The sequence below is a fragment of the Pristiophorus japonicus genome, chromosome 8, assembly GCF_044704955.1.
Source record: "Pristiophorus japonicus isolate sPriJap1 chromosome 8, sPriJap1.hap1, whole genome shotgun sequence".
Taxonomy (NCBI): domain Eukaryota; kingdom Metazoa; phylum Chordata; class Chondrichthyes; family Pristiophoridae; genus Pristiophorus; species Pristiophorus japonicus.
This window is the reverse complement of record NC_091984.1, coordinates 222,374,420-222,401,395: the sequence shown is the minus strand read 5'-3', so window position 1 is coordinate 222,401,395 and position 26,976 is coordinate 222,374,420. Positions and strand designations below refer to the sequence as shown.

Below are 26,976 nucleotides of genomic sequence, written 5' to 3'. Positions count from 1 at the left end.
TTCTTGCTATTGAGGGAGTGCAGCGAAGGTTCACCAGACTGATTCCTGGGATGGCAGGACTGACATATGAAGAAAGACTCGATTGACTAGGCTTATATTCACTGAAATTTAGAAGAATGAGAGAGGATCTCATAGAAGCATATAAAATTCTGACGGGATTGGACAGGTTAGATGCAGGAAGAATGTTCCCGATGTTGGGGAAGTCCAGAACCAGGGGTCACAGTCTAAAGATAAGGGGTAAGCCATATAGGACCGAGATGAGGAGAAACTTTTTCACCCAGAGAATTGTGAACCTATGGAATTCTCTACCACAGAAAGTTGTTGAGACCAGTTCATTGGATATATTCAAAAGGGAGTTAGATGTGGCCCTTATGGCGAGAAGGCAGGAGTGGGATACTGAAGTTGCATGATCAGCTATGATATTGAATGGTGCAGGCTCGAAGGGCCAAATGGCCTGCTCCTGCACCTATTTTCTATGTAGCTGAGTTTTACAGTCCAGCAATGTTCCAGGTAAAACATCTGGCCTGTACTAAATTAGATGATCCCAGCTGGGCAGCAGTCGAGGCAGTACAATTGGCCTCAGCACCTGGGATTCAGGAGCGGAATATGTATACATCTGGTGAGAAGAACAGAATCATATTTTGCTTTGGTTCCTCCGCTGCTGAAATGGGACACTTGCGTTCATCATCATCATAGCCGGTCCCTTGCATCGAAGATGACTTGCTTCCATGCCAAAAAGGGATGAGTTTGCAGGTGTTTCAATGAAGGACCTAATATTCCAGGTCCCGAACCACCTGTTGAAGGGTGGAAGATGCCTGTGCGTGGATTTTTTTAACGTGTGGTGGCCGTTGCACACCAGCCACCACACGGGCTTGACAGAGCTAGGTCTTGGTCCAGTGGCAAGGATTAACCAAGACGACTGGAGCCAGTTCTGCTACACGGACCTAGTGCGCGCACACATCGCAGTGTGGACTGACCTGTAGAACTGGAAACAGCTTTCTAGTCGCAGAAACACCAGTTCACTAACGTACTTGTGTTCACTGTCTATGTAATGAGCATTTGAGTGAGTTACTGGAGGGCATTCAGTGCCTGTGGAACTTTATCCCAGTAAGGTGTCAATGTCTCTTCTGAGAGAAGAGATAAATTGCTGATGAGCTTGTTTATTTCGGGATCAGTTTGACTTGGTTAGTAGTATTCTTGCCTTCGAGTCCGAGATTGTGGGTTCGGGCCCCCTCCAGGACTTGAGCATATAATCTTGGCTGGCACTGTGGGGAAGTACGTAAATTTTAAATCCGAGTCTAGACTGCCAGTTAAGTGGATTAAGTGGATGTGAAAGATCCCATGGCACTGGTGTCCTGGCCAACATTCTTTCCTGAACCAACACTGCAAAAATAGATTTACTGGTCATTTATCTCGTTGGCTATTTGTGGTATCTCGCTGTGTATAAATTGATATTTGCCTACATAAGTGTCTACACTTCTAAAGTCACTCATTGACGTGAAGCATTTTTAGGCATCCCAAGAGCACACAGCACTACATAAGAGTTTTTTAAAGCATACTTTGAACAATTATCCTCTCCCATGCACACATGACAATGATGACAATTGTAAAGGCTCCTTACTTGGGTTAAAATATTTCATGCATTCGTCATCTTTTCCACTTGGAATCAAAGTGATTGCTTGCCCTCGCTCCCCAGTCCCTGCAGTTGGCATTGACTGAAAGCCTCTGAAGTAAGGCTACTGGCTTCGCGGGTGGAAACCCATTAAACAAAATCTTAATTTTGTAACTGATTTTCAAAAATAATCGAATCTTGCTGGTGACGCTTGCTCTTTAATCAAACAGAGCTGTAAATCAGGACTGACTCGTTAATACATCGTATTCATCTGTTTAACTCAGCATGACATTGAAAGCAATCGAACCACCACAAAGCCAAAGAAGAGTTACATTGCTACGCAGGGCTGTTTGCAGAACACGGTGAATGACTTCTGGAGGATGGTTTTTCAAGAAAACTCGCGAGTAATTGTCATGACTACAAAAGAAGTGGAACGAGGAAAAGTAAGTCTTATTGGCCACAAGAATATATAATTTTCATGGGCCAAAATTTGGCAGATGGCGTATAATGTGGGAAAATGTGAGGTTATCCATTTTGGCAGAAATAATAGAAAAGCAAATTATAATTTAAATGGAGGAAAAATTGGAAGATGCTACAGTACAGAGGGACCTGGGGGTCCTTGTACATGAATCACAAAGTTAGTACGCAGGTACAGCAAGTAATCAGGAAGGCAAATGGAATGTTGGCCTTTAAGGGGGATAGAGTAAAAAAGCAGAGAAGTCCTGCTACAACTGTACAGGGTATTGGTGAGGCCACACCTAGAGTACTGCGTACAGTTTTGGTCTCTGTATTTAAGGAAGGATATACTTGCATTGGAGGCTGTTCAGAGACGGTTCATTAGGTTGATTCCGGAGATGAGGGGGTTGACTTATGAAGATAGGTTGAGTAGGTTGGGCCTATACTCATAGGAATTCAGAAGAATGAGAGGTGATCTCATTGAAACATAAGATAATGAGGGGGCTCGACAAGGTGGATGCAGAGAGGATATTTCCACTCATGGGGGAAACTAAAACTGGGGGACATAGTCTTAGAATAAGGGGCCGCCCATTTAAAACTGAGATGAGGAGAAATTTCTTCCCTGAGGGTTGTAAATCTATGGAATTCTCTGCCCCAGAGAGCTGTGGAGACTGGGACATGGAATAAATTTAATGCGGAAATAGACAGATTTTTGAGCAATAAGGGAGTAGAGGGCTATGGGGAGCGGGCAGGGAAGTGGAGCGCAGTCCATCATCAGATCAGTCATGATCTTATTGAATGGTGAAGCAGGCTTGTGGCGTCAAATGGCCTACTCCTGCTCCTATTTCTTATGTTCTTAATTGCATAGATTGAGTTTGACTAACCTGTAGGTCCTGGGGACCAGATTAATGAGTGAGGAGTTTGAGACATGATGATCACCATTTGATGTATGCTCGTTCCTGGCGGGGTCAACAGTAGTCTGCATCAAATGCCACCGAGCTGTTGCTATATTAGCTGCTACATTTTTCATACATCTTTTATATTGATTCTCTTGCCACTTTTCTCTCCTGAGGGCACTAACTCAGCTAGCTGAAGAGGCATTCATCACCCTCTGGTGCTTTGGTGAATATTGGCAACTTCGGAGATGGGGGCGGGGGGGGGGATCAGGGGGTTGTGGAGTGCAGGCAGAATGTGTAGAGAATCCCAGCCAATCTTGAATCTATCTTCATCAATCTATGCACACTGATTTTCAAGCAAGATTCACTGCATGCCAATCTTGCTGGCCAATCTAAAGCAGATTGCAGTGCAAAATGTAACTGCATCTACTTGAAGATCCCCATCTTAAAAACCCATCGTGTCCCTTTTAATCTGTAAGAAGCATATTAAATCTACTGGACTGGTTGGGCCGAATGGCCTGTTTTTGTGCTGTATATCCTATGTAATCCTATGATTTCTTGCATTTATTGGGTTTCTTTTAATGCTACAGTAAGTATTCCTGTTGTAGTCCATCGTTATTTCAGACCATTGCTGACCTAGTTCTCACTTGAACTTTAGTCTCTAGCTGAATCTAAGATGGCTACTCCATTTTACAGTAAATGAAGTTGGATATATGATCAATCAATGGAAGGTTTTGTGTAGCTAATGTAGGGACTCTGAGCTCTGCACCTCTTCTCCCAGGCACAAAGTAATTCTCTGGAACATGAGGTGATAATCGGTGGAGACTTGAAGGAGGAATGCTGCCGTCAAGTTGGTCTTTTTCAAGACCCATTTTGTAGACCGAATGGTCCAAATGTAAAATGTATCCTGATGCATATAATTCCAACGTGTCTGCTCTGTACTGAGTACCTGCAGAGGAATTTGATAATGAAGGTTTAAAAAAATCTGATCTGAGAGCTTCTATCCCTCCTTCGTCCCTGTGTAGGAATTGGATCTCTGCGGCCCACCAATGTGGAACTGTATATATGAATCAGAGAATGCTCTTGTAATGTGAAATTAGCCGAGCTCTCCCCAGGCTCTCAAACTGGCCTAGGACATAAGAACCAAAGCAATATAGTCAAGAAAGGCCATTCGGCCCATAAAAGCTCCAACCCTACCTTTCTGATTCTGGAATCGAGCTGTTTTGAATGCCCCTAATGTTTTTGCCTCTGCTATAATTACCTGCCAAATGATTCATTGATCGACTGATCCCAGAACATGGGAGAATCTGGCCACCCCTGCCATCCTGTACCAATCCCTCTGACTTAAGAGCAACAAAGAGAACTATTATTTGATGGATAAACGTTGGGTTTGGGGGAATGTGAGGGCATGGAATGATGGATGATTTGAAGGGGAGGGAAGAGAAGAGAAGAGAGACTAACTCTATTTTTCCCAAAGCATTCAGTGCTGGTTCATTTAGCTGCATCACCTGGGATGGGTAACCTGCATACGGCAAAATGACAAGAGGCAAAGCTATTTTCGTTGACAGAAAAATCATATCCTGGTTTGCATATTGATGCATTTGTACTTATTTTGCATTGCATTTACCAGAACATGCATTGTCTGTGGGTATAACTGTACTTGTAGTCGTGTTGTTTGACGCGATCAGTGGGGTAGTCGGGGAGGGGGACACCAGAGCTAGTCTATCCTTTCTCGGTCTATATTTGTCACTTAAGCACCGCAAGAATAATAACCCCACTGAAGATCGAAATCTGTGGTTTAATTCATTGAGGGAAATTTAAAACGTACAATTTGGACACGTAAAATAGGATTGGTGGATGTACATTAAACCCTGTATATTACCTCCTAATTAAAGCTGTCCCTTTTGCAGAACGAAGTATTGCCTTTTTAATAGAGAATCTGTGAGCTCCGAGCACCTATCAATAACTTGTAATATATTTTTTTGCACAGTAAAAGATCTCTCTTTATTGGCAGTGAGTGGCAATGATTAATTGACATTACAGCTGCCAGAGAAAAATCAATTGATGTAAAATGTTCCTCTTTTGCGATTTATTGCTGTTCTCACCATGTTACTTTATGAACATCACTGGATGCAGAATGAAATGGGTTCTAACGGGCGCAAGCAGCAAAATCGGATGCAACCTAAAGTATTTGTTTACATGACCCAAACTTTTTTTGTTAATATATATTCAGCTCATGCCGGTGTCTCTTGTACAGCTGGTGGTGGTGGGGGAGGGGGATTAAGAATGGAAGGGGAATGCAAGATCACAGTTGGTTTCTTGCAAAACTAATTGAGTTCAGCTAATTTTGAGTGGAAAAGGGCCGGTTAAATATAGAGTCTTCCTTTTAATTTGTAATTTAGGTGTCTCGTTATGCTACTGACCCAGGGACACAGCATGTCCTTTTTAAAATACATATTTTCCTTTGCTCAGATACGGTGTTGTCATTTGGCTCTGCAGCAGAGTAATGAGATACAAAGAAAAGGCACAAAAACTGCAAATGCACTGCACCTCGGTGTACATCACGTTTCCACCTGATTGACTTAAATATAACTTTAATAAATCAGCCACTTGCAAATGAACAGGTAGGAACGTGCTAATGGGCAAATAGGAAGGAAAGCTACCAACCAAGAATCGGAACCCAGAGAACAGCAGCCAATAAAACAAACAGCGAGAAAGGCAGAACCGAATTGGTGAAATCGGCCCGTGTACTATCATTTTTATCATTACCAGAGGGTGGAGAATTAAGATGTGTGTCTCACATTCAATTGCAGAATTCACAACAGCACCATTCAATTTACCTCTCGAGTTCTCTTCTGTGTGTTTCAATAGTCTCTCTGAAAATTTCCATTCGAAGGCCTGTCTGCCACCGAAGATTGGGACTTCACTTCTGTTACAAGCCCAAGATCCAAAACAAGAGTCCCAGAAAGCCCCATTGTCTCAATGTCACACGAATGGATTACAACTCTCTCAATGCAATGTGTTAGTGTGTATTCTGATAGATTATAATTCCAAGATGCAGTTAAGGCTGCAGCTTTATCTGTCATAGTTTGATGCTTTTAAAGATTCACCATCTGATTGGGCAAGCAAATATAACTTGTCCCACATAGTCTTCTGATTGAAAACCAGATCTGAAGAGGGAGGGTAATTCTACTAACAGCTGCCATCAAGGTTCACCACATCCTCCGTGCGATTAAACAAGTTAACGTCTCCTGAGGTCCAGTGACTTTAATTTTAAAATTCTGTACTCCACATGTCCCCCAACTACCTCTGTGCTTCCTGGCCCCATGCATGACGTGCTGCACTTCTACACCCCCCCACCACTGCACTTCCTGGTTACCCTCATCCACTGATGTGGGTCCCACTCTACGTGGTCCCTTCCCCAGTCCACCTCTTCCAATTGATCCCTGTTCTGCATTTCTCTGCCTCTTCATCCAGTGCTGTGCTACACTTGCTGGCTTTGTTCCCCTCCTTTTCTCTTCTCCTCCTCCCCACCCCTTCCCCACTCTCCAAGTCCACTATTTCCAGCTTTTCATTGCTCCTAGGCCCCTTGCGCACTGTTCCCCAATCCCTGGCTCACCATAAGCCATCACAACTGCCACTCTAGACTACCCATGGGCCATGGCATAAAAGATCACCTACTCTGAAATACAGAGAGAATGCTGTATATGTACAGCAGGTCAGTTAGTACCTGAAAGAGAAATGCAGTATTATAGATTTAATATTTCAGATGTTTCCACCAAAAACATTAACCTTCAGATCTTCTTTGACCTAAAAACAGAAAATGCTGGAAATACTCAGCGGGTCAGGCAGCATACGTGGAGAGAAAAATAGTTAACGTTTCAGGTCGATGACCTTTCATCAGAACTGGAACCGGTTAGAGATGTAACGGACTTTAAGCAAGTACAAAGGCAGGGGGAGAACAAAAGGGGGAGGTCTGTGACTTGGTGGAAGGCAGGAGAGATTAAATGACACATGGGATGATGGTGCAAGGTGAAAGGCGATGGTAATGGGACAAGTAAAGAAATAAAAGATGGGTCTAGAGGAGGTGTAAATGGGAATAGCAGAATCATCAGCAACCGCTGCCATCTGAAAAATGGGGGCAGAGGTTATGGTCTGAAATTGTTGAACTCAATGTTGAGTCTGGAAGGCTGTATAGTGCCTAATTGAAAGATGAGGTGCTGTTCTGCATGCTTACGTGACCTGTGCAATTCCAGACTTTTGTTGTTGTAAGGTAAGAAACCTGCCAAATGTACAACTTGACATTTAAGGTTAACTTCATTGACATTCGGTTTTGGGTTGCTCTGGCAAATAGCTAACGCAAGCATGACGGGCTGAATGGCAAACTTCTATGTTCAGAAATTTTATAAGCCTCATGAATTGCAAGGAGAGACTTGAAATATAGGAACTATTTGCTTCATCGTCCTTTTTTATTATACCTTTGTGAAGCACGGGATGTTTTTCTAAATTAACCGTGTTCCATGAATGCAAGTTGTTTCCACTGGAGCAGAGAAGACCAAGAGGAGATTGAAGAGGTTTATCAAGAGTTTAGTCTTTCCCTTTTCACTGTCTACTTTCTCTGGTTAGAGGCTCAGTGATGAAGGATCACTGAGAATTGGGAGAGCAAGTAGGAGAAATGTCTTTATACAGGGTTTCTGGACTGTGGAATCCAAAGACCAAGGAATATTGGATAAATATTTAAAGGAGGGAGCGATACAAGACGATGGAGGTAAAGTTGTACAGGCTATGGTGTACTACAGGGACACAAAAAACAGTCTGAGCCCTGAATGTGAATCTGAACTTGGGAGTGATGTTTGTTGAATGTTCTGCCTCATAGTGCAGCCCTTCCTCTCTCATTCTTCTCCAAGACAGCTTGCTAAATTTATATACCCTAATGCTTGAAGTAAACTTCCTTATGCTAATGCATCTATTTCAGAGCAAATGTGTGAAATACTGGCCAGATGAGATGTCTTTGAAGGAATATGGCGGTATGCGTGTCAGGAATGTTCGCGAGAACCCAGCCCACGACTATATCTTGAGGGAACTCAAACTCTCTAAAGTAGGGCAGGTAAGAGTGGGGTAGGAATTGCAATGGGGGGTGGGGGAGGTGAATGTGTGTGTTTCCCCCTCCTAAGTTTGTTATTGGAGGGGTGAGAGTAGTTCCATTTGCCTGATTTTAAATAGAAATCTCTGTTTTAGGGGAGCACTGAAAGGACTGTGTGGCAATATCACTTCAAAACATGGCCAGATCATGGTGTTCCCAGTGATCCGGGTGGTGTCCTGGATTTCCTGGAAGAAGTAAATATCAAACAGGAGAACATCCCAGAAACGGGGCCGATCGTTGTGCACTGCAGGTACAGGAAAAGATTGGGTTTGGAGAAGATTTAACTCCAATATTGATGAAGCTTAATCTTTTTGACATATGCGTCCTCTCTGCAACAATATCAATAGTCTAATACTGTTACTTTGCAGTATTTGAAAATGAATTGGTATAATTGTTACTGGTGAGCTATTGCTGGTTACCTGTGACATACTTCAAACCAATTGAGTTCCTCTAGTAATTGGGTTGTTCAGTGGATTAGGACTCTCACTTTTCATCTAGGTTTAAATGTGTCACAAGTGGATGGGATAAAGCTCTTTTTCTGTTGAGTAAGGGTTTGGCATGAAATAGCGAAGTTGTAACTTTGTTTATAGTGTGTGTGAATCCACAGTCCCCTTTTTGACACTAAAGTGCAGTCTTTATCGGGGAGGCCACCCACACTGACTGGTGTAGGAAATTGGTGTCTCACCTGATGCCATAGAGCAGGTCTTGTGAGGTTTGGTTTGTAGATTGTCGGAGCGGATCGTTGTCTGTCTTTGACCTGTAAGAACTTGAGACTGCCATTGAAAATGGAAAAATTATTGTTCCACTCCCCAACACACGATCCTGCTTTACATTCATATCTTTTAATATCTCCTCACTGAGACTATTTACTTGTATCTGGATTTTACTGTTGCTCTCTGCCACCCTATCTCAGGATGTCCATTAGATACAATTCCACGGGTGCCAGTTGCCTCCGGTACCTCACCAAGTGGCTGCTATTCGTGTGTGAGCCTAGACACTGAAGCAATTCTATTTGACTTCTTCATCACAGCTGAGCCCAATCCTATCTTCTCTCAATTTCATATGTGCACAACACTCGGGAGCTGAAATCCTGGCTGAGATTTTTTTTTTGTAAGCATTTTCGTTACCTCCCCCCATCGCTGTCCAGGGTTGCTGAAGCCAGATGTAACACGCTTACTGCTCCCCCAATCCCCCACTATCCAAGGTTGCTGAAGCCAGATGTAACATGTAAACTCTTACTGCCACTCCAGCTGAAATCGGCTAATTCAGCACAAGTCAAATCAAACCTGGTTCCTTCCTGATTCTGTACTGAGGGGGTTGCTGGACTGTTCTGCATTAGGACTGCGGATAAGCAATGGGTCTAGTACAGTGAGCAAGTGGATGTGAAAGATTGCATACCATTACTGCAGTGTAGTATGCATCTCAGTGAGCTTTCTTTATATTTTTCAAAATTTAAAGTGCAGTCCCTGCCTTGTGATCTAATTACTTTGTGTCCTCTCTCAAACTCTAACAATCATTTTAATTTTACATTTACTGTTGAAAAACGTGCATGTCAAATGAACAGCTGCAACATTAAGAATATTTCAGTATAAACGAGCAAGTTACAGACTAAATGTAAAGTTGAGATCATTTCGTGTTGATAGTTCAACCTTTCAATTGGACCCTTGCCGTGGATGTTGCTGTCATGTGCTCATTATTTAAGCTTAATGGTGTTGAACTAGCTAGGAGAGAGGCTGGAGGAGATCTGGGAGTGATAGTAAACCCAACACTTACCATGTCCAATTATTGCTAAGCATTAATCAACAAAACAAACAATTCTGAGCTGTATTGCCAAATCAGAGTATAAATCTGATGCAGTCATGCTGAAGCTATATAACATGGGCCGGTTGTACATTTGCTTCAGTTTTGGTCACTAAAGCACATGAGAAATATTCAAGCCCTGGAAAGGCTGCACGGAAGAACCACAAGACTCATTCTATTATTAGAGCCAAGAATTATTGGGGAAGTCTAGAAAAATGTAAACTCTTAAGCCTTGAAAGACAGTTAATGAGGGGGCCTTCTACTGGTGTAGAAGGTACTTGGCAGAATAGAACCGGTTAATCCACAGCACTATTTCAAATTGATCCATGGGACAAATGTGAAAATTAGAAACAGCACCACTTCACATTGATTAATACCCAGAATGGTCTTCTGGGGAGCAGAAACTAGAGACAGGATACTATGAGGGAAGATGGTAGGTCCTTCTCGAAGGCTGAGCTGAATGACCTCGTCACTCATAATCTTAATAATGTGCTTTTTTGAATTTGGCCCCTCAAGCTCCTTTTCTGCTATTCCTGTGCTCCTCAGTACAGAGGGTAACCAGCCTACTAATCTAGCTCTGCTAGTAGGGTGTGAGTACAGATCAGGGCAACTTTAAACCCTAATTCGATTCACTCCATGATATCAAGAAATGGCTGAGCGTACTGGATACGGCAAAGGCTATCGGCCCCGACAACATCCCAGCTGTAGTGAAGGCTTGTGCTCCAGAACTAGCCACAGCCTCTAGCCAACCTGTTCCAGTACAGATACAACACTGGCATCTGCCCAACAAAGTCGTAAGTTGCCCAGGTTTGTCCTGTCCACAAGAGGCAGGACAAATCCAATCCGACCAATTATCGCTCCATCAGCCTACTCTCACTCATCAGCAGAGTGATGGAAGGTGTTGTCGACAGTGCTATCAAGCGGCACTTACTCACCAATAACCTGATGAGCGATGCCCAGTTTGGGTTCCGCCAGGATCACTCTGCTCCAGACCTCATTACAGCTTTGGTCCAAACTTGGACAAAAGAGTTGAATTCCAGAGATGAGGTGAGAGTGACTGCCCTTGCCATCAAGGGAGCATTTGACCAAGTGTGGTACCAAGGAGCCCTAGTAAAATTGAAATCAATGGGGATCAAGGGGAAAACTCTCCACTGGCCGGAGTCATACCTAGCACAAAGGAAGAGGTGGTTGTGGTTGTTGGAGGCCAATCATCTCGGCTGCAGGGCATCGCTGCAAGAGTTCCTCAGGGCAGTTGATGGGTTCTTCATCAATGACCTTCCCTCCATCATAAGGTCAGAAGTGGGGATGTTTGCTGATGATTGCAGTGTTCCATTCCATTCACAATTCCTCAGGTAATGAAACAGTCCAAGCCCACATGTAGCAAGACCTGGATAACATCCAGGCTTGGGCTGATGAGTGGCAAGTAACATTCATGCCACACAAGTGCCAGGGAATAACCATTTCCAACAAGAGAATCTAATCACCTCCCCTTGATATTAAATGACATGGTCAAATCCCCCACCATCAATATCCTGGGGGTCACCATTGACCAGAAACTTAACTGGACCAGCCACATAAATACTGTGGCTACAAGAGCAGGTCAGAGGCTGGGTATTCTGCGGCGAGTGACACACCACCTGACTCCTCAAAGTCTTTCCACCACCTATAAGGCACGTCAGGAGTGTGATGGAATACTCTCCACTTGCCTGGATGAGTGCAGCTCCAACAACACTCCAGAAGCTCAACGCCATCCAGGACAAAGCAGCCCACTTGATTGGCCCCCCATTCACCACCTTCAACATTCACCTCCCTCCACCACTGGTGCAACATTGGCTGCAGTGTGTACCATCTACGAGATAATATATCCTGGAACTCCCTCCCTCACACGGATTGCAGCAGTTCAAGAAGGAGGCTTGCCACCACCTTCTCTAGTACAATTAGAGATGGGCAATAAATGCTGGCCTTGCCAGAGCCGTCCACATCCTGTCAATACATTTTTTTAAATTCAGTGTAAAATGGCATTCTCCTGATTGGAATCCAGTCCATGTTCAATTGTGTACTGTTTTTAAGGAATGAGTGGCATACTCCCACAATACATTCCAACACGGACACGGAGCAGCTGTTGCTGGATAGGCAATGGGAACATACCATTACCTGCTCCCTGTCCCAAGACGTTGATCCAACCCAATAGCACAGAATAGTCTCTACACGCCTACACAACTCTCTTCTCCACACCACCATGGCCGGCGTATTTGTGACGTGTTAAAAGTTATTGTACAGATACGCAAAGCATACTGACCATGTGCTTGCCTGTAAATACTGTGACAATGTGCAAATACATCAAGTAAACCAGGACACCATTTAAAAAAAAAAAAAAATTCTGTTTGATCTAGCTGTGTCCTGTTGTGATTTGTAATTTCTTGATTTTTATTAAAAATTGTAGCAGAGCAACTGTTGTAGAATTTGCCTACACTTAATTGGCTTGAAACTTCAGTGGTCCCAGTGTGAAACAGATGTTTTATGGCACGGGACATCCCTGTGCTGTTCCACTGCTGCCTAATTTGCAAAACCGAAGATTGTTGAGCGTGGTTTCTAAAAGTCCTATATCGCCTGTTAATTCACTGAGTTTAAAATAAAACAATCTGAATTTCAGTCCAGGCACTGTAGCCATTGGTTGTCAGGAGACGGGTATAGAACTTAGCCCTGCAATTTGAACTTCCTCGGTGAGGGTGAGGGTGACGTCTGTCCACACCCTTCTCGATTTCCCAGATCCACCAAGCTGCACTTGCATATTTTGCATAAACTGGTTGCTATAAGTGTCACTGGCAAAGAGCTGGGAGCAGGTTAACATGTCCTCCTCCATCTTGACTTTGATATTCAAATGAAATGTTTATTAATCAGAAATATTTGGGATTATTTTGAGGAATACAAAGTGAGTGGCTCTTTTTGTGCAATGATATTTTTTAATGTATCTCCCCATAGCTGGTGAGTCCAGTAGCTCCCTGAAGCACCAAATTTAAAAAAAAGCAATGCTACTCAATTGGGAGAAATCCCAGCTGATCTGGCCCTGCCTTGGTATCCACATCAGCAGTTCCCAGTCAGGGGTCCCGGACTTTGTCAACACCGTGGCTGATGTCAACCCAGCACAGACTAGGGATGGAATCTGGGGACACCTGCTCTATATAAGCTTTAACTGGCTGTTCCAATGGAGAATCCGTCGTAGCTAGAATCTCCATGTTATGGAGGAGGAAGTGAGATTTGATCCTTTGCCAAAAGCTGGTCACTGGGCCACACTTGTGTCGTGTGGTGCAGTCACTGTGATGTGTGGGTTTATAAACACAAACAGCAATTTAAATACTGTGACAGCAATCGCTTTTTCCCCTCAAAAGCTAAAAAGGGAAAACTAAAACATTGTGACAGGGCTAATAGAGTTAAATATGAGAGTGCATTTTATTATTTTTAATGAATTTTTTCAGCATCAATTGGGAGAGCAGACAAAATTCACGGCACAGCTTAACTGTAGAATAATGATCCTGCCGCAGCGTCCCTTGGAGAGAGAGGACGGCTGATTGAATTTACTTTTTAAAACATATTTTTGTTCTTGTAATTTTCTCCTCTGCTGAAGATGCTGACTCTCACTGGGGTACAGTTCCACGGAAGCCAGTGGTCTCACGGTATCTCAAGTGACCATTTCTTTTTTAGTGTGAACAAAGACAGCGAGTTTCAGCATGGTCTGTAATCATACCGACATCCGTCCTTGCTCGTCCACACACTTTCCAACAGAGATAGCAGTGGGACCCCTTGCCTTTTCTTTTGTTCTGTCTCTGTCTCTATCTCTGTCTTTCTCGTGCCAGTTGTGGCTCAGAGGGTAGCACACTCGTCTTTCAATCAGAAGGTTGTGTATTCAAGTCCCACTCCAAGAACTTGAATACCTTTTAAAAAAAAAAAAAAACCTAGGCTGACTCCAGTGCAGTGCTGAGGGAGTGCTGCACTGTCGGAGGTGCTGTCTTTCAGATGAGACATTAAACCATCCTCTCGGGTAGACGTAAAAGATTCCATGGCCAATATTTATCCCTCAATCAATATAACAAAAACAGATTATCTGGTCATTATCACATTGCTGTTGTGGGAGCTTGCTGTGCGCAAATTGGCTGCCACGTTTCGCACATTACAACAGTGACTACACTCCAAAAGTACTTCATTGACTGTAAAGCGCTTTGAGACGTCCAGAGGTCATGAAAGGCGCTATAGAAATGCAAGTCTTTTTCCTCCCTCTCCCTCTCCCTCTCTCGCCCCTTCCTATGTGCCCCACCCAAAATGGTAAATACCCCAACAATGAATCTCTCTCATTAAACTTGGACATGTTGGCACTTGGAATAGAGCAGTTCCTATTTTTTGCATTCATTGCAAGTATCAAGTGCTCCTATGTCAGATGTAACATATTAAAAGTAAAACTCTTCCTGCATTATCCCAGTAATAGCTCTTAGCCCCGATATCAGCAGAATGCCCCCTATCGATACATATTTAATTGTGAACTTTTGGTCTCTGAAATCCAATTGGCTGAAATTTAAACTTTTTGTGAACTAATCCTGAAAGGTTTGGGGTTAGTGAGTGCATTAGACACTGAAAATCAAGTCTTGTCTTCCAACAGTGCGGGGATTGGGCGCACAGGAACCTTTATTGTGATCGACATCCTGATCGACATCATCAGAGAGAAAGGTGGGTATGCAACGCGCAATGGCTGTCTTCAGTCAATTGTATGTTTCCACAAAAAAGGGATTCCTGCCATATTCTTCCAGAAACCCAGCCATTTTGAATTGAGGATATGCTAGCGCATAGTGGTTATGTTACTGGACTAATAATCCAGAGGCCTGCACTAATGATCCGGAGTTCAAATCCTACCATGGCAGCTGGGGAATTTAAATTCAGTTAATTAATTAAATCTGGAATTAAAAATGCTAATATCAGTAATGGTGACCATGTAACTAACGGATTGTTGTAAAAACCCATCTGGTTCACTAGTGTCCTTTAGGGAAGGAAATCTGCCGTCCTTACCTGGTCTGGCCTACGTGTGACTCCAGACCCACAGCAATGTGGTTGACTCTTAACTGCCCTCTGAAATGACTGATATACTTGCTGTTCTTGTGCCGAATCTGCATCATTAGTGCAAAAGCATTATTTTAAGTGAAACACTTCCATAGTTCTCTTGTCCTGTGGATAACTATAAATTAACAATAAATTCCTGTGTGGCATCTGGAGCTCTATGAGACGGCACTTGAATGTAGCTGCCTGTGGGTTGTGGTTGATGGTTTATATAAATATTGTACTGAGATCTGTTGTATTATGCTTTGTAAATTGTGCTTTGGGGATGGCTTGGTCTGTAATTCCTTCGCTGGAGAGATGATGTGCAATGTGGGACTCTGCCCTGTAGGTGTGGACTGTGACATCGATGTTCCAAAGAGTATCCAGATGGTGCGATCACAGCGTTCGGGGATGGTTCAAACGGAGGCTCAGTACCGGTTCATTTACATGGCTGTTCAGCACTACATTGAAACACTGCAGCGTCGGATCGAGGAGGAACAGGTACTCCATGCGCAGCGAGCAGGAATGTTCAAACTTGTATTTAAAATGTTCTGCTGCACAAACAATTGTCTTTTCACTGTCCTGTTTATAGCTAATTGTTCATTAAAATATAAAATTAGACAGATTCAGACAGGTATAGGACTTCAGTCAATGGGAAGGAGCCATTCTATCCAACTCGTGCTTGGAAAAGGAGATTCAGTGAGTGGGTAATAAGTTTTGATCTTCTCGTGTTTAATGTCAATAGTATGAATAAATTATGTATGGTGTCTTTATAGTTGGAGGATCCTGACTGTTACCGAAGCTCCATCACTCTTATTGTGTTCCTAACACAGATGAGGCTGCACACAGGGAGGTTAAAGTAACAGTGACCTCAGTCTTTCATAACACACTCCAGAGTGAGGAACAGGCCTTACGGGCCGGCTTATATGCAATGCTCCCAAGGGATGCTGGGGATGAGCTCCCTGGTGGCGGAACATGGGAGTGCATGCTTTACAGATACACAACATCACCCCTGCACCCCCCCCCCCCCCCCCCCCCCAAGTCAAAGTGAAAATTATTTACAAGGTGAGGCGGTCGGGAGCCTTTCTTTCCCTGGTGGTCTGCCTCAGTACAAATGTCTGTTCTGGTGTGTTGGCTGTGCCCTCGCTGGGCTGACGTGTTGTTGGCCCTGCAGGGCTGCTAGGTGAACCTGGCCTTGCTAGTCTGTTGGGCGTGATGGGTTCGATTTCCTAGTCCGGCGTGGTGTCGTTGATCCCTTGGATGTGTGTTGTGGACTCGAGAAAAGTGTCTGCTGTGGGTTGTTCAGGGCAATCTGTGAACCGCAGCCTCATTTGGTCCAGGTGCTTTCTGCAAATTTGTCCATTGTCTAGTTTGACTGCAAACACCCTCTTCCCTTCTTTAGCTATCACCGTGCCCGCGATCCACTTGGGACCATGTCCATAGTTTAGCACATACACAGGGTAATTCAGATCAATTTCCCGTGACTCAGTGGCACGACCATCGTATACATTTTGTTGCTGCCGCCTGCTCTCTACCTGATCATGCAGGTTGGGGTGAACCAGCGAGAGTCTGGTTTTAAGTGTCCTTTTCATGAGTAGCTCAGCCGGGGGCACTCCTGTGAGCGAGTGGGTCTCGTGCGGTAGCTGAGCAGTACTCGGGACAGGTGGGTTTGGAGTGAGCCTTCTGTGACTCGTTGAAGGCCCTGTTTGATGGTTTGTACTGTCCGCTCTGCCTTCCCATTGGAGGCTGATTTAAACGGGGCCGAGGTGACATGTTTGATCCTATTGCGGGTCATGAATTCTTTAAATTCGGCACTGGTGAAACATGGCCCGTTATCACTGACCAGTATGTCAGGCAGGCCGTGGGTGTCAAACATGGCCCCTCAGGCTTTCAATGGTGGCGGTGGCGGTGCTTCCCGACATTATTTCACATTCAATCCATTTTGAAAAAGCATCCACCACCACCAGGAACATTTTACCGAGAAACGGGCCGGAATAGTCGACATGGATCCTCGACCATGGTCTGGAGGGCCAGGCCCACAAACTTAGTGATGCCTCTCTCAGCGCGTTGCTCAACTGAGCACATACGCTGCATTGCCGTACACAGGACTCTTAAGTCACAGTCGATACCGGGCCACTACACGTGAGATCTGGCTATCTATTTCATTATTACTATACCCGGGTGTGTGCTGTGGAGATCCGAGATGAACGTCTCCCTGTCCTTTTTTGGTAGCACTACACGGTTACTGTCTGAATGGACAGCTCATCCTTTCGCTGCTGGTGCGGCTTGATTGGCTCTTGCATTTCAATGGGGATACTGGCCCAGCTCCCATGCAGTACGCAGTTTTTTTTACTAGGGACAGCAGAGGATCTTGGCTGGTCCAAGTCCTAATCTGGCGGGCCGTGACAGATGATTTATCATTTTTAAACGCTTCCATGACCATGCGCCATTTCCACCCCCGTGGTGGGCAATGGTAGCCGACTGAGAGCATCCGCACAGTTCTCGGTGTCTGGCCTGTGGCGGATGGTATAGTTATACGCTGATAGCTCGAGTGCCCACCTTTGTATGCAGGCTGAGGCATTAGTATTTATCCCCTTGTTTTCAGCGAACGGGGATGTGAGGGGCTTGTGATCAGTTTCCAGCTCAAATTTGAGGCCAAACAGGTACAGATGCATTTTCTTTACACTGAACACACACACTAATGCTTCTTTCTCAATCATGCTGTAGGCCCTCTCGGCCTTAGACAAGGTCCTGGAAGCATCGACGACGGGTTGCAACTTCCCCGCAACGTTAGTTTGTTGTAATACACGCCCGACTGTACGACGACGCGTCACATGCTAGCACAAGTCTTTTACACTGGTTATACAATACAAGCAGCTTGTTGGAGCATAAAATGTTTCTGGCTTTCTCAAAAGCAATTACTTGTTTTTTTTCCCATACCCAGTTCTCACCTTTGTGCAATAACACATGTAGGGGCTCTAAGAGGGTGCTTAACCCCGGTAGGAAGTTACCAAAATAGTTGAGTCCCAGGAATGACCGCAGCTTCGTGACGTTCTGTGGCCTGGGCGCATTCCCGATAGCCTCTGTCTTGGCGTCTGTGGGCCGAATGCCATCTGCCGTGATCTTTCTCCCCAAAAACTCCACTTCTATTGAAATGAAGACTCATTTCGACCTCCTCAGCCGTAGCCCTACGCGATCCAGTCGCTGGAGGACCTCCTCCAGGTTTTGTAGGTGCTCGGCGGTGTTCCGACCAGTGACCAATATGTCGTCCTGAAAGACCACCTTGTGTGGTACCGACTTGAGTAGGCTCTCCATGCTTCTCTGGAAGATCGCTGCAGCTGACCGAATTCCAAACAGGCATCTGTTGTAGATGAACAGTCCCTTGTGCGTGTTGATGCAGGTGAAGCCCTTCGAAGACTCCTCCAGCTCCTGCGTCATGTAGGCCGAAGTCAGGTCGAGCTTGGTGAACATCTTGCCTCCTGCTAGCGTCGCAAATAGGTCGTCTGCCTTAGGTAGTGAATATTGGTCCTGTAGCGAGAAACGATTAATAGTTATAATCGCCGCAAATCCTGACCGTGCCATCACTTTTGAGTACTGGAACAATCGGGCTGGCCCACTTGCTGAATTCCACTGGGGAGATGATGCGCTCGCTTTGCAGCCTGTCAAGCTCGATTTCCACTCTCCCTCATCATGTGAGCTACCGCTCGCGCCTTGTGGTGAATGGGTCGTGCCTCTGGGACCAAGTGGATCCACACCTTCGCTCCGGAAAAGTTTCCAATGCCTGGCTCAAAAAGAAAGGAAATTTGTTAAGATCCTGGGTACATGAGGCCTCATCGACATGTGATAGAGCTCGGATGTCATCCCAGTTCCGGCAGATTTTGCCTAGCCAGCTCTTTCCAAGCAGTGTGGAGCCATCGCCTGGGACAATCCAGAGTGGTAGTTTGTGCACCGTGCCCTCGTAGGTGACCTTGACCATGGCACTGCCCAGGACAGTGATTAGCTCGTTGGTGTACGTTCTCAGTTTCGTGTGGATGGGGCTCAGGGCTGGTCTGAATGCCTTGTTGCACCACAGTCTCTCAAACATCTTTTTACTCATGATGGATTGGCTAGCGCCAGTGTCCAGTTCCATGGCTATGGGTAAGCCATTCAATTTTACGTTTAGCATTATAGGTGGACATTTCATCGCAAATGTGTGCAACCCGTGTACTTCAGCATCTGCCTCCTCTGAGGCTCGAAATTGCTTTGATCTACCATGGACCGATCTTCCTCTGCCACGTGGTGGTTAGCAGGTTTTGCAGAGCTTACAGCTCATTTGCAAGCTCGTTGGAGGTGCCCCATTGTTCCACAGCTCTTGCAAACATACCCTTTTGAAGTGGCATGAATAGGCTGAATGGAGGCCTCCACAACGCCAACAAGATGTGAATTGCCTTGCATTCATCCTTTGTTGGAGACCATGAGTCATCTGGGTCACCTGAGGCCTGCTGGCAGTTGCAGTCTCGTGGGTTCTGCCCTGTACATTTCTGCTCGCAAACACAGTTCCAGTTAATTTATGAACATTGCTAGCACTTGTGTGCTGAGAGATTTGTTTGGTGGTATCACTGGTGGACATAAACACCTATGCTTTCGCAATGGCCTTACTGAGGGTCGGTGTCTCTACAGTCAAAAGTTTTCGTCGCCTTGTCTCATGGCCAATGCCCAGTACAAAAAAGTCTCTCTGCATTTACTCCAGGTAGCCATCAAACTCTCATTGTCCTGCAAGTCGCCTTAGCTCGACGACGTAGCTCGCCACTTCCTGACCTTCACATCGCTGGCACGTGTAGAACCGATACCTTGCCATCAGCACGCTCTCCCTCGGGTTAAGATGCTCCCGGACCAGTGTACACAGCTCCTCATATGACTTATCTGTGGGTTTCACCCCGGAGCTCCGCAGACTGTGAGGAGGACCGCTCTCCTTTTTGCAGCGCTTCCTTCTCTGTCCAGCTCGTTGGCTACAAAGTACTGGTCTAGCCGTTCGACATAGGCTTCCCAGTCCTCGCCCTCCGAGAACTTCTCCAGGATGCCCACAGTTTGCTGCATCTTTGCGTTGGATTCATATACTCATCGCCAGTTATTGTGTTCCTAACACAGATGAGACTGCACACAGGGAGGTTAAAGTAACAGTGACCTCAGTCTTTATTAAGACACTCCAGAGTGAGGATCAGGCCTTAGGGGGCCGGCTTATATACAGTGCTCCCAAAGGATGCTGGAATCCCTTGGGACTTCAGGGGATGAGCTCCCTGGTGGCGGAACATGGGAGTGCATGCTTTACAGATACACAACAACTCTAATTAACAGCGTTAGTATATTTGTAAATTTGCATTGGGTAGAAAAAAAATCACCTCCATGGGCAGCTCCCCAGTGCTGTTGGTAGATGCAAGTCCCAGTGTGGAATGGAACCAAATACACCAATGATATTCCAAGTTGGAGCCCCTGAGTTAGCTGATCTCTGTTAAACATAGAAACATAGAAAATAGGAGCAGTAGTAGGCCATTCGGCCCTTCGAGCCTGCACCGCCATTCAATATGATCATGGCTGATCTTCCATCTCAGCACCATAATCCCGCTTTTTTCACATGCTGTTTTGGCGGCAGTAGGAATATTATCAATTTTCTTCAGCATTCCTCAACTATTAGAGGGAAATTTAGCCAGGGTGCCTGCCACTGATAGCTCTCCAGTGACTCCTGCTGAAAAAATGTGCATATCTGGATGTGTGGTGCAGACAGGTTCAGGCTGATTTTCACTGGTTGTGTTCATACCTGAATACTAGCCACTTGGGTGAGGTATCCACGAAGCAGTATCCCAGCAAGAGTCTGTGCTTTCAGGACAGGGGGACTTTCCAAAAAAAAACACTACCAAATTCATGTGCAAATTTATGTAGGAGGTGGCTCTGGTATATACTATATTAGCTTCTCATATTTTGGGTGCAAACATATTTGATGGGATCAGTTTGGTACAGCTACACCACAGAAGGCCAGGGCCTCCTTAACTGAGATCACCCGAATGCTGGGCAGCGAATATGTCTCTCTAATATCCGGCACAGAAGAAATGGCTGTTTGTGTCTTCCATCTCTCATCCGTGGACAACGGTAGGTACAGTGGCCCTCGGCAAAGAAAAGAAGCTCTCTAAATAGTTGTTACAATTTTTGTAGATCGGGTAGATAAAATAATGGAACCATTTTACATATAGTAGCATCTGGAGTGAAGGGCAGGTAGCTCAGTAAATTATTACATAGGATATATGACACAAACTGGCCATTCAGCCCAAACAGTCCATGCTGGCGTTTATACTCCACTCGAGCCTCCTGTCTTTCCTCGTCTAAATCTATCAACATAACCCTCCATTCCCTTCTCCCTCATATGCTTGTCTGGCCTCCCTTTAAAGGCATCAATACTATTTGCTTCAACCAATCCCTGTGGTAGCGAGTTCAACATTCTCACCACTCTTTGAAAAATGTTCTTCTGAATTCCCTATTGGATTTCTTGGTGACTATCTTATATTGATGGCCTCAAAGTTATGCTCTTCCCCACAAGTGGAAACACTCTCTCTCTATCCACTCTATCAAAACCTTTCATCATTTTAAAGACCTCTATTAGGTCACCCTTCAGCCTTTTTTCAAGAGAAGAGACACCCAGCCTGTTCATCCTTTCCTGATATGTATACCCTTGCATTTCTGATATCATCCTTGTAAATCATCTCTGCACGCTCTCCAGTGCCTCTATATGCTTTTTATAATATAGTGACCAGTACGCAGTACTCTTAAGGATCGATACAGGTTTCGTATAACTTCCCTAATTTTCAATTCTATACCTCTAGAAATAAACCCTAGTGCTTGGTTTTCTTTTCTTTATGGCCTTGCTAGCCTGTGTCGCAACTTTTCATGATTTGTGTATTTGTACACCGAGATCCCTTTGTTCCTCTACCCCACCGAGACTCTCACCCTCCAAATAATAAATTACCTCCCTATTCTTTCTGCCAAAAATGTAATAACTCACATTTATCTGTGTTGAACTTCATTTGCCAATTATATGCCCATTCTGCAAGTTTATTAATGTTTTCCTGTAATTTGTTGCAGTCCTACTCTCTATTGACTCGCCCCCAATTTGGTGTCATCCGCAAATTTAGAAATTGTGCTTTTGATTCCAAAGTCTAAATCGTTAATACAAATTGTGAACAACAGTGGTCCCACCGCTGATCCTTGTGGAACACCACTACCCACCTTCTGCCACTGTGAACCGTTTATCCTTACTCTCTGCTTTCTGTCTTGAAGCTAGCTAACCATTCTGCTTTTCCCCTGACTCCACACTCTCTGACCGTGTTCGTCAGTCTATTATGGGGTACCTTATCCAAAGGCCTTTTGAAAATCTAGATAAGTTACATCCACTGCATTACCATTGTCTACTCTCTCTGTTAACTCTTCAAAAAATTCAATGAGGTTGGTCAAGCAAGACTTTCCCTTTTGAAATCTATGCTGACTATTCGTTATTATATTTTTGGTTTCTAGATGTTCTATTTTCTTCTTTAGTAGGGATTCCATTATTTTTCCTACCACCGATATTAAGCTGATTGGTCTCTAATTCCCTGGACATTTTCTATCCCCCTTAAATATAGGTATTGAGTTTGCTATTCGCCAATCCTCTGGCACTACTCCTTTTTCTTGCAAATTATGTGTAGTAATGCCTCTACTATCGCTTCCCTAGTTTCTTTTAAAATGCGTGGATGCAATCCATCTGGACTAGGGGTTTTATTCTTTGCGTTTGATTCGTTTATTTAATATATCCCCTCTTTATTTTAAATGTACTTATCTCATTACTAATCTCATCATCCAATGTCATGTCCACCTGTTCTATCTCCCTGGTCAATACTGAAACAAAACAATTATTTAATATTTCTGCCATCTCTCTCTCGTTACCTGTGGTATTTTCCTGTCTATCCCTTAATGGTCCTATTCCCATCCCGACCTTTTTTTTTTATTGAGGTGCGCTTAAAATACTTTACGATTTTGCTTCATGTTCCTTGATTTAATTTCATAGGAAGGCATAGAGGAACTAATTGTTTTTCTTCACTTCTCTCCTAATCTTTTCGTATTCTCCCTTATCATGCACTCCCCTGCTGCCTATATACATATTGTATGCCTCTTTCTTTAGCCTCAGTTGTTCCCTTGTGGCTTTATTCATCCATGGAGTCTCATCAGTGTTTAGTTTGTTCTTTCCTTTTAGCGGAATATATTGTTCCTGTACTCCGTTGAAAACCGCTTTAAATGTCTCCCATTGCTATTCTACATCGTTTTTTTGCTTGCCCATTTGTTGCCCATTTTATTTTTCCAAGTTCTATTCTCAGCCCCTCAAAATCAGCTTTTCTCCAATCTTATTACCCTAGTTTTCGTAATACTTATGTCCTTCTCAATTATCATCTTAAAACATATATTATGATTAATATTGCCTAGATGTTCCTCTACTTTTACTTCTCTTATCTGCTCTAGTTCATTCCCTATCACCAGATCTAACAGCAAATCCTCCCTTGGGCTTTTTACATATTTTGCATATTGGGTTAGAAAGGAGTCCTGTACACATTGTAGGAACTCCATTCCCTTATCCCCTTTACCTACCTCTTCTACTGCCATTATGTTATCCCTAATAAGTACAGCTACTCCGTCCGCCTCCCCTTTTTTCCCTCTATCTTTTCTAAATATATATTGTACCCTGCAATATTTAATTTGCAGTCCTGATTTTTCTGTAGCAATTTCTCGGTAATCCCTACTATGCCTGGTTCCTCGCAGCGCGCGATTGCCTCCAGCTCCCCTGTTTTATTACGGACACTGTGCATTGCTGTACGCTTTAACTCATTTTTAATAGGATTTGCTCTCAGTTTATGTTTAACCATCTTTTTAGACTCCTGTTCTATAACTTTATTTATTCCCTTGCCATCATTGTCCTCCTTCCCTTTATTATTTTCTATGCTATCTTCCTATGTGCATTGGATAACCAACAGGGTATGTTGGACTGCCCTACCATACAAAAAAGTTGCAAAATGTCCTTGCAGCCTAGCTCATTTCTATCCTTGGCACAGATCCAAATTATTTGTTGGCTATGTACACATCAGTTTGTGTGTAGTAATTCAGTTATCATCTGCGTTTTTACTGAGTGCAGAGTGTGCTGGTATAAGCTGTTAGTGTCTGCCTCCACAGTGACACTCTCCAGAGTCGAGGCGAGTGTGGTATATGTGGGGTACTCCTCTCCATAATCATGCTGCAGGGAGTGTGTTGGGTACAGTACTGGTTTTGTCAGCAAGTAGAAAGAGCAGAATGATTGTGAAGTTTTTTTTGTTCCCAAAATAACTCGGTTCATGTTTGAACAAATTCTTGTGTAAAGGACACTCTAGGAAACATTCTAACTGGTACCTGGCTCTTTTCCAGAAAAGCAAGATAAAAGGCCGGGAATACACAAACATCAAATATTCCTTATCAGACCTGACGTGTGGAGGGGATCAAAGTCCTTTCCCACCCTGCACACCCAACCCAGTGTGTACAGAGTAAGTACAGTCGATTTCACCATGATTTTGCACCATTCCCATACTTACTGTGATATTGCCCATTCACTCCGTCATTAACTCTTTGCTCCCATAAGTTGTATAATATTGACTAGTGATTGAAGTGAATGGTGCACTCTGTTGTTTCAGCTCTGACCTGGGCTTACATGTTGCCCAAACTAAAGAGACAGAAATGTTTTCTCTCTGCTGGTTCCAGGGGTCCAAAGTGAATGAGTTTGAGGTGGCCCCGACTCATTTTGTAGTAGATGTAAATGTATAGTATGAAGCTGCCTATAGTTTGTTAGTTGGCACCGAGCATGGTCAGAGGAACCACAGTGAAGGTGAGAGAAACACAATGCCCTGTGGTACAGTGTGAGGTGCTTTTCTGAAGTTGAGGCAAAATAGAGGGAGCTTTACTCTGTGTCTAGCCTGCATTGTTTCCGATACTGAATGCCCAAATTGATAGTTCCATCCCTTTTAGGCTGCATTCAGGCCCATGTATCACTAGATGAGTAAACGTGAACCCAAACAGCTTAAACCAATGGTATTCAAACCTTTCCTTGTGGAGATCCTCTGCAAATGTTGGCACAGTCCTGGGGGATCTATCCTCGCTTCCAAAAGACCATTGCAGTTGCCCAAACGAATAGCGTGCTCTCATTGCTGAGTATGTGGTATGTCTGATTGCAGATAAAAATCCATTAACTTTATGGATGCACTCTCAGCCCGTTCCCCCAAAGTCTGCAAACTCCAGTTTGAAAGTCTGTGGTATGAACACACATACACCTATTTCAAAGGAATACATTGCACTGCCTATGTCAATTGAAGGGCTCTCCGACAATGGGTGAGTTCAGTTCAGTTCAAGTCTCCACTAAAGTAATTGTGTGCTGCAGCAGTGGGATCGTGCGGCCCAAGTTTCCGCCCTCTAAGAACGGCGCACCCCCATAAGGTGCGCCGATTTATTGCAATAAAAAGGGCGCGGAAAACTTACCTTGTGATTCTGCGAGCTCCTCGGGACGTCTTCGTGCTCGGTGTGGCGCAGCACAAGGGGTCGGGGCGGAGCCAGGACCCTGTGCTGAAAACAGTACCGGGACCGCTGCACATGCGCGCTAGAATGTGCGCGCATGTGCAGTAGCTCCTCGCCCCCGAGGCTGCGTGGGAGGAGCCCGAAGCACGCCGAATAGTCTCCCCAGTGAAGATCGGACTCTGGCCTCCCTCCTTCCCCCCACCTTTCCCCTCCCTCCACATCATTGGCGGGCCTGCCTGTCCGGCATCTTGCTGGCGGCGGACCGCGCCCGAAGTCTTTAGCAGCAGCCAGGCATCTGCGTCGTTGGTGGGGCCCGCCCGCCCGGCATCTTGCCTCCTCCCCTCCAGCCCTCCTCTCCTCTCCTCTCCTCTCCTCTCTCTCTCTCTCCTCTCCTCTCCTCTCCTCTCCTCTCCTCTCCTCTCCTCTCCTCCCCCCCCACCTTCCTCCCCCCACTTCCCTTCACCTCTCTCACCCACCTTCCCTTTCTCCCACCCCCCACCTTCCCTTTCTCCCACCCCCCACCTTCCCTTTCTCCCACCCCCCACCTTCCCTTTCTCCCACCCCCCACCTTCCCTTTCTCCCACCCCCCACCTTCCCTTTCTCCCACCCCCCACCTTCCCTTTCTCCCACCCCCCACCTTCCCTTTCTCCCACCCCCCACCCCCCCACCTTCCCTTTCTCCCACCCCCCACCTTCCCTTTCTCCCACCCCCCACCTTCCCTTTCTCCCACCCCCCACCTTCCCTTTCTCCCACCCCCCACCTTCCCTTTTCTCCCACCCCCCACCTTCCCTTTCTCCCACCCCCCACCTTCCCTTTCTCCCACCCCCCACCTTCCCTTCTCCCACCCCCCACCTTCCCTTTCTCCCACCCCCCACCTTCCCTTTCTCCCACCCCCCACCTTCCCTTTCTCCCACCCCCCACCTTCCCTTTCTCCCACCCCCCACCTTCCCTTTCTCCCACCCCCCCCTTCCCTTTCTCCCCACCCCCACCTTCCCTTTCTCCCACCCCCCACCCCCCTTCCCTTTTCTCCCACCCCCCACCCCCCTTCCCTTTCTCCCACCCCCCACCTTCCCTTTCTCCCACCCCCCACCTTCCCTTTCTCCCACCCCCCACCTTCCCTTTCTCCCACCCCCCACCTTCCCTTTCTCCCACCCCCCACCTTCCCTTTCTCCCACCCCCCACCTTCCCTTTCTCCCACCCCCCACCTTCCCTTTCTCCCACCCCCCACCCCCCTTCCCTTTCTCCCACCCCCCACCCCCCTTCCCTTTCTCCCACCCCCCACCCCCTTCCCTTTCTCCCACCCCAACCCCCCTTCCCTTTCTCCCACCCCCATCCCCCTTCCCTTTCTCCCACCCCCCACCCCCCTTCCCTTTCTCCCACCCCCCACCCCCCTTCCCTTT

The 26,976-nt window shown here is 45.4% G+C and overlaps 1 protein-coding gene across 1 annotated transcript in view; it reads left to right on the top strand.

The window, feature by feature from the left end:
* ptpn11a (protein tyrosine phosphatase non-receptor type 11a) overlaps window positions 1-26,976 on the top strand; it is a 74,395-nt gene that overhangs the window by 37,938 nt on the left and 9,481 nt on the right. Inside the window, exons 9-14 of the mRNA XM_070887957.1 lie at window positions 1,897-2,055; window positions 7,940-8,071; window positions 8,203-8,357; window positions 14,559-14,626; window positions 15,339-15,490; window positions 24,440-24,555. Coding sequence (XP_070744058.1) covers window positions 1,897-2,055; window positions 7,940-8,071; window positions 8,203-8,357; window positions 14,559-14,626; window positions 15,339-15,490; window positions 24,440-24,555 — 782 coding nt within the window. The remainder of the gene's footprint in view (window positions 1-1,896; window positions 2,056-7,939; window positions 8,072-8,202; window positions 8,358-14,558; window positions 14,627-15,338; window positions 15,491-24,439; window positions 24,556-26,976) is intronic.